A 15,403-nucleotide genomic window follows, 5' to 3' on the forward strand; every position below is an offset into this window, starting at 1 on the left:
GAACAAACACTGAGTCAGATAAGCTAACTCCAAAAAAGTGTTTGAATTCCCTTCATTTAAAATAAAAACCACCACCATACATCTGTTCATGAGAAAAGGAGAACTAATGATTTTTGAAGCAACACCTAATTCTGGGGTAGATGGTTACAATGTTTGGCGCATCATCACAACAGCATTCAGCAAATATAGGCAGTGATTCCAGTATTGGGAGATCAAACTGTTTGGCTACGACAAGATTTATATAAAAACATACAATTTACAAATATACAGATATTTAACAAGTAAACTAAGCTGCATTTGTTTGACTGATTAGCAGTTTTATTTCACACATTCACAATAACTGTCAGTGTATGAAAAGACGTTACCAAAAAAAAAAAAAAAAAGGGGGGGGGGGGGAGAGATAACCACACTTTTCAATCATTTACTTTTTGAAACAAGATTATGCAGCTGTAAACATTTGGCTCATACCTTTGGCGAGAAGGGGAAAATAATCTGTATTTGAATTTTAACCTCAAAGGAAATACAATATGAACAAATGAAACTTCAGGGCACACCTTGACAAATTTCCAACACACATTCTCAAGACTGCAAGTGTTACTGTACCATCTTGTCTGAACCATGGGATGGCTTGAGTTTAAGGGCATGTCTAACTCGCAAAAGCTGTGCATGGGCTAGCCTATCCAAGCTACCTTGAATCTAGTCAGTGTAGGTAACAGTAGGCTTCAGAATGAGCTAGAAAGCAGAGTATGTCTCCAAGGCCTATGCTGGGCTTGTACTATCTACGCTGAAGCTGTACTGTACTTCACTGCTATTGTTACCTGTGCTAGTTGGATTCAGGCTAGCTCAGGTAGGCTGGCCTGTGCACAATTTTTGCTGTGTAGACATACTCTAAGAGTATATATTGGGACTTTTAACAAAATATATTCATATAAGCATGAATGTGTGTCTATTTAAACAGGTATGCACAAATTCTGAATGTCTGTGTATAGATATTAGATAACTATATGGCAGTATTCTTACAATATACTACACACTTTACATAGCACATGTATATGAACACAGATATAAAAGAACCACCTATGGCAAAAATTAAAACAGCCACTGTGTGTGCTGTTCTGACATAAGTCTGAAATTACAATACTTAATTACATCACCACTCTCTGGATCAATACTCAAATAAAAGGACAGGGGAAAAAATAGTCAAGTAGCATGTGGTAGGATTTTAAAATAATCTAACTGGCCAGACTTCCGATTTACAGAGTTCTCTTGCCCACTTATGTGCCAAATAAAATTTAATTGCTAGCATTTACAGAAGGTGTTCACTTCACTGAAAAGTTTGTGGACATTTTTTTTTTCCCCAATAAAGTTTTTCAACTGTGAAAGTGACTAAATCACCACTAGACCAGTAAATATCATTCCATGAAATAAGGTTGCTTACTTATGATAACGAAGAATCATTCAATACACAAGTGCAACAAACTCTGACGAGCATTTGAAAACACTTACGAGCACGTTCTTGCATTGAGCAGCTCTGGCACAAACCAGAAGAGGGTATCTACTTTTCCTCTGCCCTACATCAAGTACAATGGTTGTGTTTACAGTACAGTTGCTAACTATAAATCTCTGTCACTGTAATGAAAACAAAATGTTTAACTGTGTTTTTCCCTGTGCTATTTGATTTAAGGCAAAATAAATTCAAACTCCTTCATTCAACCACAGCAGGTGGATTTTTGCATAGTAAAGTTCTGAACAGGAAACTACTAAAAGAATGCTCCGCACTTTCCCAAGATTTCTATGGCAAATCATAAATACAAACCACTCACTCCAGGATCTATTTTCCTCATCACAAAAATTAAGGTTTGTCAAGAGGAGTTTTAAAGGTTAATCATGTCAGCAAACAAACAACGTACAAATTATTCAAATACCAAACAACAATTTAAAGTGAGCAGAGTAAAAATAAAGTTTAATCTCTTTTTCTTCAATCTTAATTATTTCAAGAATATGATGCAAATATGCTTGCTTTTATTGTCAAATCCAAGATGTTAGATGCACCATAAGATCTTTTGTTGCCTAAAGTGGGTGCCAAGAGGTATTAAATGTACATGCAATAGATTATGGATAAACTCCTGGCCCCATTGAAGTAGAGTTGCCATGTGTCCGGTTTTCAACCAGAATGCCAGGTCGAAAAGGGACCCTAGTGGCTCCACTCAGCACTGCTGACCGGGCCGTTAAAAGTCCGGTCGGCAGTGTAGCGGGGCTAAGGCAGGCTGTCTGTCTGCCATGGCTCCGCGCGGCTCCCAGAAGCAGCGGAATGTCCCTCCTCTGGCTCCTAAGCATGTCAGGGGGCTCCGGCACGGTGCCTTTGCTGCAAGTGCCGGCTCTGCAACTCCCATTAGCCGAGAACTGCGGACCTTGCAATGCTGTGGGGCCGCCTGGCCGCGCAGGAGCTGGAGGGGGGACATGCTGCTGCTTCCAGGAGCTGCTTGAGGTAAGCACCCCCCGGGGCTTGCACCCCTGCCCCCCTCTTCTGCCCCAATCTTCCAGTAGGGAGGGAGGTCTCATGCCTAGCCCTACCACCCCGCCACAGGGCTGAAGCCCTGAGCCCTGTCTAGTGCATCCCGGCTCTCCAACTTCTGAAGGTTGTCTTATGCAGCTTGGAGGGTTAGTAAGTTTGGCCATCCCTGCTATAATATTTTATTTTTTTCCCTCCTAAATGGCAAAATATTTCATAACTGCCTCCACCGCTTACCTTTTGAAAATAAACTGGCATTATCTTACATCAACTCCACTTGAGTTGTATGTCTGAAGCTGACTAAAGGGTTCTCAAATAGAGACCATATCCCCAAACAGGGATTATTAGTTTACTATTTCTCAAATTGCCATCTTTTTGTAAGAAGCTGTACTCAAATATATTAGCATTCAAAAGAGTTTCTGGCATAAAAATCATATCATGTTGTATTACCACTTTAAGCAGAGAGAGCTGTTAGAAATGTGACAACTTGCCAACATAAAATCTCAATTCTCACAACACAGTCACATTTGGTTCAGCAATTTCCACTGCTTGGACACATGCACACACTACCCAAAAGGCCAACTTATAACAATGCAGAATCAAGTCAGTAAAATGAATATATTGTTTTTCATAAATAAAAAACCTCAAAGAATGGACTTTTAAAACAGCACCCTGCCAAGGAATTAATCTAAATTATATAATTAATATTCTAAACGGATTAAGTTCACTTTCTTCTAATAAAAAAGTTGCATGGATACAAAATTTTTTACAATATCCTATTGTATTCATATCAAAATTACACTACATTGTTTACATAAAGTTGACAAGTTATTTTTTATAGGATTTTAAACACACATGCACGCAGCACATGTAGTTTCAGCAAAATATTTTCCTACAAAATTTTCATTCTTAATATCTGGCAGGTCTGGATCATCTACCAGTTGATCAGAATGTAACTGTAGGATGTGCAATAGCAATCTATCAGTAAATTCAATCTCAAGGTGTCAGGGCTATCAGTAATAAATTGGTGCAGTTTTTTGTTTATTTTAATCTTAGAAATTACTCAGGAAATTACTTTGGTATTCAAACCATATTCATAAATAGGTGTAAAATTTTTAGAATTTTGTTTCCCTCCCCACTTCAATCCTATCATTTATGATATTCAAGGACATTAAATCAATATTACCTAGCCCTCAATACTTTCCAAAGAAAAATTAATTAGTTCTGTTTTCAGAACCTGATCCTTCTAAGTTACATCCATTTTCAAACCTGCCTTTTGATCCCCCAAATTTACTGGTATGAAAATTAACATTCTGAAGAAGCTCTTAAATCTGGCATAATACAGAGATTACCATTAAAGTGATATGTATACAAAATATGAGTGTGCATATACTATATGTGATATATGCTTCCATATGCGTACACAGTACATGCAGACTTATGCATAACCCCTCAATCAGGGCCCCAGGAGTTTGATGGTGTTTTAACACCAGTTTCTCCAGTAACAGCAAAACAATTCTGTGGCAGATTATAGTGTATGCTGTCTCACTTCTGAGACACACTGAAAAGGCGTAGGTGTCTGCAGTTCCAACATGCACAGTTTAATGTAGGCATAGACCTCCAAGAGAACATATTTGTAAGACAATCATCCAACAAATTATACACTAAATGGAGCTGGCATCTTTCACCCAACCAATTCGATTTTCTAATCAGTCCCTGTGTCAGATGACTACCAGTCATGTGTGTTTAGGCAAAGAAAAGAAGGAATGTAAATGGTCTTCAAAAGCTAAGGCCTAATCACCCCTCTGCCTTAATGAGTGACAACCTTGTTGTCATGCATGTTTTCCCTGAAGAGCATTGAAGAGGATGAAAAGGAGAGGGCCAGTTTGGTTTCACTGTCCCCACTGCTTGGGATTCTTCAAACACACCTCTGAAGGGAATGGCAGGGATGGAATAACTATACTTCGCTCCATTCCTCATTTCCACATATGGAAACAGATATCCAAGCATAAATTAATGCTGCTTTGCAGCAGAGAATGGGCTTTTGCATAGGTGGGAAATATACCTGTCTATTGGCAGCACCAATACTGGAAAGAAGGAAGTATAAGATCAGTTGGGGGGGGGGGGGGGGGAAGGGGGAGAGAACCCCCCAGGGGTTCCATCCCTGCAGATCATTATGATAAGGAGACTGCTCCTTTGGCTCTCTCTCGTGTCAGGTACTTCTGTAGAAGGGTACAATTTACCCTTAAGACAGTACTCTATAGAAGGAAGAGGGCGAAGCATTGTTTTTTTTAAATGCTATGACATATCACTACTAATATATGGGGATAGGAGGGAGAAATCTGTGTCTCCCTCGTCTTACTCCCACTCCAGCTAACAAAGTCTTATTTTCGTCTAAGGAGAGAGCTCTTTTACATGAAAAGAGGAAATATGTTTCTCCCCAGCATACTGAAACATCTTTTTCAAAATGTTAAGGGAAAGTCAGAGAAAAAATATCAGAGATTACACAAAAAGACATTTCTCTAGGAGTAAGGTTAAAATGCATCCTGAAATTATTTTAGCAAACATTTTCATCTTGCCAGCATCTTTAAAAATTGTCTATGAATCTTCATTGCTGGCTCTATCTCTGCTTTGATGGAGGTAATTTCTGTTTTAACATTCTGCTTTAAAAAAAATATACAAGTTTAATAATATTTTAGAAGCGCTTTCTAACTAATTTCTGGACCACTCTGAGGCCCAGTGATAGGCCTTTTATGTTTGTGATGTGGCAGACTGAGGTTTGATTCCTACCTTAAGTGCCTAATCCTGCAAAGCAACAAGCACCGTAGGGGAATGCTGAATTTAGAAGCTTTACGTAAATACAAAAATAATAATGATGATGACGATGCGTTCCAGGTAGTGAGTGCTGTAGAAGAAATGCCCTCAGAACTCGGGAAGTGGAAGGTATTGGACTGGAGTGTAAATGACCACTCGTCATGCTTTATAACAAAAATGCACATCCATTCTCAGTTGCACCGATAAACTAAAATTCATTGTTGGATATAGATAAGAAGAGTGCTCAGCCTCAGATTAACTAAAATGCCACAAAACTGAATATATATTGTCTACCTTTAAAGTAAAAGAGATGTCTTAACTTTGTATCACACATTGGTTTTAATTGGGGTGGTTTATCATCAATTAAAATGGCAGTTGCTCAAGGTGATTTACTTACAGTCAGTATGTTGGAGGTTAAAAGTATTCTTAGTTTTAACTAAATGGGAGAAATGGAGAAAAAAAGACTTCAAAGAACTCTATGCAGGAATCTGTGATTTTACAGGGCTTATTTTGTTTACAGCCAAGAGATAGATGTGATCTTTTTTCAGTGGCAAGTTATCTTGCAGCATTACAGTGAAATAGGTTCAAAGACTTTCAGGCCAGAAGGGATCATTGTGATAACCTAGTCCAACTTCCAGCATAACATAGGCCAAACAATCTCACCTATTAACTTCTGCATTAAGACCACAATTACTGTTTGAACTATAGCTAGGGCCCTACCAAATTCACAGCTGTGAAAAATGCGTCACGGACCATGAAATTTAGTCTTTTGTGTACTTTTACCCTAGACTATAGAGACTTCACCAGCGTTTTTCAAACTGGGGTTCTGACTGAAAAGGGGGTCATGGAAGGGTAGCAAGGTTATTGTAGCGGTGGCTGCGGTATTGCAACCCTTGGGTGGCTGGAGAGTGGTGGTTGCTGTCCAGGCACCCAGCTCTGAAGGCAGTGCCCCGCCAGCAGCAGTGCAGAATTAAGGGTGGCAATACCATACCATTCTATCCTTACTGCTGCTGGCGGCAGCGCTGCCTTCAGACCTGGGCTCCCGGCCAGCAGCCACTGCTCTCTGGCCGCCCAGCTCTGAAGCAGCGCTGCCGCCAGTAGTAGCACAGAAGTAAGGGTGGGAATACCGTGACCACCCTACAATAACCTTGCACCACCCCTCCACTCCTCCCCCCTCCCCATCTTTTGGGTCAGGACCCCTATAGTTACAACACGGTGAAATATCTGAAATCATGAAATTTATGATTTTTAAAATATTATAACTATGAAATTGACCAAACTGGACTGTGAATGTGACAGGGCCCTAACTATAACATGAGATGTCTTTTTAAAAGATATCTCAAATTGATTTATAGACTTAAGTGGTGGAGATTTTCCAAAGTTTTTCTAGTTACTCTCACTGTTAAAAACCTGCACCTTATTTTCTAGTCTGAATTTGTCTAGATTCAGCTTCAAACCAGTGCATCTCATTATGCTTTTTGCTGCTATATGGAAGAGCTGTCAACTATCAAATCTCTTGCTCAAGTAGGTACTTGTACACCGTGATCATATCACCTTTTAATCTTCTCTTGGATAAACTAAACAGACTGTGCTCTTTAAATCTCTGACTGTAAGGCATGTTTTCCAGATCTCAAATGATTCTTGTCGCTCTTTTGAGCCCTTTCCAATTTATCAACATTTTTTTTGAAGTGTGAACACCAGAAATGGTCACCGTAGTCCAGTAATGGCCTCACCAATGCTTTAGACACAGATAATACTGCCCCCCTACTCATACTTGATATTTCGTTGCTTCTGCATCCAAGGACTAGATATAGAATATATGAAAATGAACAACCTACAACAATACAATGTGTTCAACTGGTTACTGATAAATTCTCCTGTCCTATACTTTTTCTTTTTAAATAAACCTACATGTTTGGACAGCTATCAGTGCTGAGTGGCCTCACAGTGGTCTTTAACACTGATCGACAGAAATTATTACCCGTTGCTATTCGATCAATACAACTGACAAAACTCAGAAATTAAAGTTACACAAAGGATACTGCAAAACAACTGGATGCTGCACCCAGCACACACTTGCCTGGAAGAGATTCCAAAAATACTACTGTAATTTTAAACCCTGCATTCTAGACTCAGGTATTGCATTAGGTTTTTGAAAGTACTGGTTACTTTTGTTGATTAATAGAACCTTGCTTTTTTAAAGCCAAAGAAAAAAGACGTGTTTTCAGTTTACCTTGGACACGGCCCTTCTTGCAGAGCATCAACACTTTCTTCTCAGGGTTATTTTCTAAAACAGGAGCTGATTCTACACGGTCTTCATACCAAATCTTTAAAACAAAGTAATGGTTTAATAAAAAACATACAACATGAAGAGACAAATGAAAAAAAAGCATGATGCAAACAAAAAGAATACAATGTTGCACTTGTATGTAAAGTTAAACCCAAATTACCTCAGGCAGATCAAATGATACTTCTTGACCATTGTTCTTAAGAGTATCAGCCAATAACCTTAAAGTTCTCTCACGAGGAATAACATTTTCTTCCTGCATTTTAGTCCAAGTTGCATCAGCTTTTTGCCAGTCATTACTGATGTCTGAAAGACAAGATTCAGTCTTCACATCTAATACATATCCAGATATTAATCCTACATTTTCAGTGAAAAGCTGTATAATGAAAAAGTAAGCAAAATCAAAAATTAAATACATAAGATAGTTGTTATTTTTAGAAGCACCCACATTAAAAAAAAAAATCAATTTGTGTTATCAGTGTGTGAAGATGCTATGTGCATGCCTAACTTTACACATGCAAGTAGTTTCACTGACTTCATGTTTGTAATGTGCTTAAGGACTTGTCTCCACCTACTGGTGGATCGACACTGCGACGATTGATACGTGGGGGGGGGGGGGGGGGGCGGGGGTCGATTTAGCAGGTCTAGTGAAACCTGCTAAATCGACCACAGATCGATCTCCCGTCAACTTCGGTACTCCACCAGAATGAGAAGAGTAATGGGTGTCGACAGGAGAGCGTCTCCCCTCAACATAGCGTAGTGTGGACCCCACGGTAAGCAGATCTAAGCTATGTCGACTTGAGTTATGCTACTAACATAACTCAAATTGCGTAGCTTAGATCAACTTAGATCCCCGTAGTGTAGACCTGCCCTAAGTATTTGAAGAACCCAGGCCTTAGACTTTAGCCACGAAACACTGGGAAACTTCACAAGTGACAAAAGGTTAGGAACCAAGAACATGCTATTTCTCTTTAATGCAAATATTGACATAAAATGACTTCTTGATTTCTAATAATTTTTGAACTTCCACATTCAGCTCCTTTTTGTTTACAGAATATAGTTCCCAAAATAACTATTAAAAGACTTGTCTGGAAATGTCACATCAAGGTTGGATAATTATGTTGATATAAATGCAAGTGTTCATGAGCTTCTGAGACCCTGCACCAGTTTTTGTAACTTTTTAATCACATTCCCCCATATTAAAAAATGTTCTTTTTCACTGTTGCAACACACAGAAAATATTGGAAACTGTGAGTATACACAGGAACACAAACTGACCACACAAAAAATTCTTACATGCATGAAGTAAGCAAACTGAAAAGAAACAACACAGTATGTAAAATAGGTTCTGACAGAAGTGTGATTTTTACCTTGATGTTTTCCCTTTAATCCCCACTACAAATTCTGAGGTGCTAATCATTTCTCTGAAGACTACCTGACAAACAGTTCTCTGAAGAATTTTCTATATTTAAAATTTGGTGCAGATTCCAATGCATAAAAAACAACTTTGTTCAGAGAACTTTTAAACTCTCTCATAGGAACTTCTAAGCTACCTAAGGTCCTGTTGAGGTCGCCCCAAAGGAATTTAGAAGCTGCTATGTCAGTAAATTAAGAGCTCCTTAAGAAGACATGCATATCTGTAGAGACCCAAAGCAACTCTCAGAGGTTCACACTCTCAAAAAGGAACAAATCCAAAATTTTTCTACTCAACTTATAGTCCTGTGCAATTGCTCTCATTTGGGACAGGGAATGAGTGTCTAGCATTTTTACATGACTGTACAAAAATGTTAGCACATTCAAATGGAAAAAAATCCCTTTTTTCTAAATCCCACATCTTAAAAAAACAAAACAAAGTTAATTACCCGTATATGAACTGTGGTTCTTCAAGATGCTGTCAGCAGTGTGTGGATCCCACTTTAGGTATGCCTGCACCTCATGTGTGGGAAACTGGTATAGAGGTATGTTGGGCTATGTCTGTCATCCTGTTTGCTCTGGCGAGGGCATAAAAAGGCACAAATGCCACAGTTCCCTAACGAATGCAGAATACTAGATGTGGAGGACTCTGAAAAGTGGGGCTGGAGAGAGGGTCATGGAATCCACACTGATAACATCGCAAAGAACCTCAGTTATTGTAAGGTATGTAATTTTCTTTCTTGAGTATGGGTCAGTGTGGATCTCACTCTAGGTGACTGATAAGTAGTGTCCAATCTGGAATGTAGGACTGAGGAGTCTTGATTTATCTCAACAATGATTGCAGTATTGCTCTTCCGAAATTGACATTTCAATTAGATCAAAGGCATAGTACTTAAAGAAAGTCAGGAGGCTAAAGTCTCCAGATATGGGTACATTCCTAAAGCAGAGTAGCTGTAGCTTTTGCTCTAGTGGAGTAAGCCTTAACATGTGGAAGGAAAGATACATCAGCCATTTGGTAGCAGACCGATATGCACAGCATGATCTGTTTTAATATCCTCTCAAAGGAGAGGGCTTACTCCTTCGAAGCACCAAAGATAGCCATGGAGAGACAAGACAGAATAAGCCCTTCAGACTATCAATGTAGGATAAGGCTCCTGAAACATTCAGAGTGTGGAGTTTTTCTTCTCTGGAACAGAACAAGGTTTAGGGAAGAACAGGAATAAACTGATGGACTGGTTCAATGAAATTTCAAGACCACTTTAGGAATAAACTTCAGATAAGGTCTCAACACCACCATATCTCTGTGGAATACTGTATGGAGGGGGTTAGAGCTTGGAGATAACGGACCCTTATAGCCTATGTGATGATGACTAAGACAACCCACCTTGAGGGTGAGATAGTGAAAGCACCATTCCTAAAGTGGCTTGAGAGAAAGTTATAGGAGATTTGATAGGTGGGCAAATATGCAATAATCCTTTCAGGAATCTAGATGCCGTGGGATGTGAGAAGACTGAACAAGACTGAACAGGTGGAAAATATGTAGACTGCTGCAAGGTGGGCCGTGATGGAACCGAATGAATGAGAAATTTCTTACCTTATAATTTTCTGCTAGCAGCTTCTCTCCTCATTCATCACTAACAAGTTAGCATCCCCCGCCCCCCCATGTAATTTGGAGGCAGTCCAATGTTGTTGCCAGAGGCTCCAGAACTAAGCCCTGCTCTTCAGCTTAGGCCACCAGAAGAGTTTTTCCAAAGCTTTAGAAACCCTCCAGCAACCAATTATTAGCATTAATATATTAATTAACCTTAAGACAGTTATACTCAAGTCTCCCTTTAGAGAAAAACATCAATTTGTATTCTGATCATTTACCAGACTACTAGGATGGGTTGAATGAGGTGAGAAGCTGTTAACAGAATGAGAAATTTCTTACCTGATAATTTCTTTGTTAACAGCTTCTCCCCTCATTCACCACTAATGGGAAGTAGTGATTAGTGAATCACAGAAATGGGAGGGGGGAAATGATAAGAAGAGCTTAGTTATTGTTCTAGTAGAAAAATCGGCAGGAATTGAAAGTCTTGCCCTCCTCCCCCAATAAAACAAGAACTTTATAAACGGATGACTCTGCAGAGGATAGAAACTTACTTTATAAATTTCCCTCAGGTGAGACTCTCATACTTTTTCCCCAATGCCCCCAGGGACTTTTGTGAATAGTTTTGCAGGTGCCTAAGATGCCACCTGGTGCAGGATTTTAACATCTTGCCTGCAGCAACTTTGTGGCCCTAAGACTTTGGCACTTTTGAGGTAGGAAATGAATAGGCTACAACTGGTGGGCATGCTCCATTTACTGGACTAGGACCCCAGAGTGCTAGGAATGTCCATGTATGCAACAGCCTTCCAAAGGAGTGCTAAGGGCTAGAACAAAATGATGGGAAAACTATTTCTCAGGAACTGTGGAAAGCGAAACTTACCTTGAACAGAAGGATTTCTGCAGCTATAAGAATAACCTTTTCCTCACAACAGCAGCAGTGCTGTTAGAGACAAGGTGGAACTAATCCCAGAAAAAGCGGTTACTAACCTTCCATAACTGTTGTTCTTCTAGATGTTTTGCTTATGTCCATTCCAACATAGGTGTGCATGCAGCGCGTGCACTGCCACCCGAAAATTTTCCCTCAGTGGTATCTGTCAGGTCAGCTCTGGTGCCTCTTGGAGTTATGTCTTCATAGAGCCAGTATATAGGGCCCTACTGCCCCCTCAGTTCCTTCTTGCCAGCTAACTCCGACAAAGAGGTGTGTGTGTGTGTGGGGGGGGGGGTTTGGAATGGACACGAGAAACATCGAAGAACAGGTTAGTAGCCGTTTTTCTTCTTCGAGCGCTTGCTCGTGTCCATTCCAATGTAAATGACTCCCAAGCAGATGTAGGAGGGTTTGGAGTTCATTAACGAGCAGACTAACAGAGCTCTGCCAAATCCAGCATCATCTCTAGCCTGCTAAACGATGGCATAGTGCGATGCAAAAGTGTGAACTGAAGAAGCGTCGCCGCTCTACAGATGTCCTGGATTGAGACCTGTGCCAGGAATACAGCTGATGATGCTTGTGCCCTTGTGGAATGTGCCATTAGGGCGGGGACCTTTGCTAGGTCGTAGCATGTGTGGATACAAAAAGTGATCCACGATGAGATTCTCTGGGCTGATACTGGAAGACCTTTCATCCTGTCCGCCACCACCACAAAAAGTTAAATAATTTTCCAAAATGATTTAGTCCTTTCTTTTAGAAGGCAAGCACGTCTGACATCTAGCGAGTGAAGTCTCTGTTCCTGGCTATTAGCATGTGATTTTGGATAGAAGACTGGCAGGAAAATGCCCTGGTTACTATGCACTTGTGAAACCAACTTTGGGAGAAAGGCTGGGTGAGGGCACAGCTGGAACTTGTCCTTGAAAAATACCGTGTAAAGAGGTTCTGAAGTAAGGGCCCTAATCTCTGAGACCCTTCTAGATGAAGTAATGGCCACCAGAAAGGCTAGCTTCCAGGAGAAGTAGAGGAGAGCGCACGTTGCCAAGGGTTCAAATGGGGGACCCAGGAACCTGGAGAATACCAGGTTGAAATCCCAAGGTGGGATTGGTTGTCATACTTGGAGATAAGGCCTGCCCAGGCCTTTGAGGAAATGACTACAGATTGAGTCGGTGAAGACGGACTGGCCATTTACTCATGGGTGAAACGCTGAAATCGCAGCAAGTTGGACTCTAATTGATGACACAGATAGCTCTTGCTGCTTCAGGTGAAGTAAGTAGTCCAGAATGAATGGGTGAAACACCTCTTTGTGCTGACCAGATCGAGAACCTTTTCCACTTTGCCAGGTACACAGCTCTAGTGAATGGTTTCCTGCTCCTTGAAAGGACCTCTCGAACTGGTCTGCAGCATGCTAGCTCCAAGGAGTTCAGCCATGAAGCTTCCAGGCCATCAGATGAAGGGACTCGAGGTTCGGATGATGTAGGCGGCCGTGGTCCTGTGAGTTCAGATCTGGAAATGGAAGCAGGCTGATTGGTGTTTCCACCGAGAGGTCCAGAAGGGTGGTGAACCAGTGTTGACGTGGCCAGGCTGGGGCTATCATGATCAGCCTCGATCCTTCCCTTCTGACCTTCAGCAGGACCTTGTGTATAAGCAGAATGGGAGGGAATGCATAAATGAGATGGTCCTTCTAAGGGAGAAGAAACATGTCTGAGAGAGAGCCCGGGCTGTGATTCAGGAAGGAGCAGAATTGCACACTCTTCCTGTTGTGCCTTGTCGCAAACATGTCTATCTGGAAAATGTCCTTCACAACATCTGGGCGAATGGACCACTTGTGACTGGAGAAGGATCTGCTGAGACAATCAGCTAATTAGTTCTGTGCTCCTGGAAGATAGGAGGCTTCAAAGTGGATTGAGTAGGTTATGCAGAATTCCCACAGGCAAAGAGCTTCATGGTATAGGTGAGAGGAGTGCACTCCACCCTGACTGTTTATATAGAACATTGCTGTTGTGTTGTCTGTAAGTACCAGCTCAAACCAGCCTTCCAGATGGAGCCGGTACGCTTGGCAGGCAAGGTGCACTGCTCCGAGTTCCCTCACACTGATGTGTAGAGAGAGCTCTGCCTGGGACCAGAGGCCCTGGGTTCTGAGTACCTCCAGATGAGCCACCCAACCCAGTGCAGGTGCAGTTGGTGACTACAGATATTGACGGATGTGGTCTTGAGAATGGGACACCTGCACCTACTGTCCTCAAGTCCAACCATCAAAGGAGAGTGGTGATCACTGAAGGGGGAAGAGTGACAACCATGTCCAAGCGATTCCAGCCTGTACACTGATGCTAGCTAAGTCTGAAGAGGTCTGAGTCGTACTCTTGCATGCTGCACCACGTAAGCGCATGAGGCCATGTGCCACAGGAGTTTTAGGCAGTTTCTTGCCATGGTGGTGGGATGGTTTCTGAGGCTCTCCGTGAACGTGCCTAGGGCCTGGAACTGGGTCTTCGGAAGGAAGGTTCTGGCTTGGACGGAGTCAAGGACCGCCCCTATAAATTTTAATCTTTGAACTGGAGAGAGTGTCGATTTCTGCATGTTTATCAACAGGCCTAACTTCTTGAAGGTTGACCCTATTAATCTTACATTTGCTTGCACCTGATCAGCCAGTCATCGAGGTAACGGTAAATCTATCCCTTTGCTTACTCAAGAAGGCCGTGACAACTGCCATGCACTTTGTAAATACCCAAGGGGCTGCTGACAGGCTGAATGGGAGCAGGGTAAACTGGCAATGTACCTGGTTCACAATGAATCAGAGGAATTTCTTCTGATCTTGGGAGATTGAGATATGAAAGTAAGAATCCTTCAAGGCAAGGGCGGCATACCATTCCTCTAGAACCTGGGAGGGGACAATGGAGGCCAAGGAGACCATGCGGAACTTCAGCTTTTTCATGAATCTGTTGAGGTTTCGCAGGTCCAGGATGGGTCTGAGACCACTGTGACGTTGCAGTCTGTATGATTTTATAAAAATATGCTTATGAGTGAATATAATGTAACTGGAATATGCTTCATGCAAAAGGTCTTTTGTAAGGTATCATTACAAAGCTTATAATCTACTGAGTGTGATCATCCAATTTGTATAAATGGACCACTCTTGTATCTGAAACTAGAAATATGAAATATAACTGAGGGCCTATTGTAATTATGCAAAATGTGGACCATTAATGGTGGTTTGGAATTTTGATAATTCCCATTAACCAGGAGAATTGACTGCAGATAGCTCTGTTTTACCTGTAAGTCTTCCTGTATACATGTGTGCTGGCAAGTGGGTAATGAAGTCTTGCAGTGACATGTGATCATGTCACCTGAACTGGAATCCATCTTTAACCTGGTGTCTTTCCACTGAGAAGGAGGGGGTGGGAACACAGAGAGGGAGAAAGGATTCCCACCTTATGCAAAAAATATATAAATAGGTGGAACGAAACAAAGGGGGAGGAGCCATCATGAAGAATCCCCTAGCGACCACCTGAGCTGGAACAAGAGCTGTACCAGGGGAAAGAATTGTGCCCAGGCCTGGAAGGTATCCAGTCTGAGGAAAATCTTACTGAAGCATCTCTAAGGGTGGGATTATCTGTATTCAGTTTGATTAGACATAGATTTGCGTGTTTTATTTTATTTTGCTTGGTGACTTACGTTGTTCTGTCTGTTACTACTTGGAACCACTTAAATCCTACTTTCTGTATTTAATAAAATCACTTTTTACTTATTAACTAACTCAGAGTATGTGTTAATATCTGGGTGGACAAACAGCTGTGTATCTCTCTCTATGAGTGTTATAGAGGGCGAACAATTTATGCATTTACCCTGTATAAGCTTTACAAACGGCTT

The 15,403-nt window shown here is 41.2% G+C and overlaps 1 protein-coding gene across 1 annotated transcript in view; it reads right to left on the reverse strand.

Moving 5' to 3' along the window:
- Positions 1–15,403, reverse strand: part of LRPPRC (leucine rich pentatricopeptide repeat containing) — a 168,391-nt gene that overhangs the window by 23,285 nt on the left and 129,703 nt on the right. The window contains exons 28-29 of the mRNA XM_026652508.1: positions 7,777–7,919; positions 7,560–7,653 (exon numbers count right to left, since the gene is read on the reverse strand). Coding sequence (XP_026508293.1) covers positions 7,560–7,653; positions 7,777–7,919 — 237 coding nt within the window. The remainder of the gene's footprint in view (positions 1–7,559; positions 7,654–7,776; positions 7,920–15,403) is intronic.

This window comes from Terrapene carolina, unplaced genomic scaffold (assembly GCF_002925995.2).
Source record: "Terrapene carolina triunguis isolate 2854851 unplaced genomic scaffold, T_m_triunguis-2.0 Scaffold120, whole genome shotgun sequence".
Taxonomy (NCBI): Eukaryota; Metazoa; Chordata; order Testudines; family Emydidae; genus Terrapene; species Terrapene triunguis.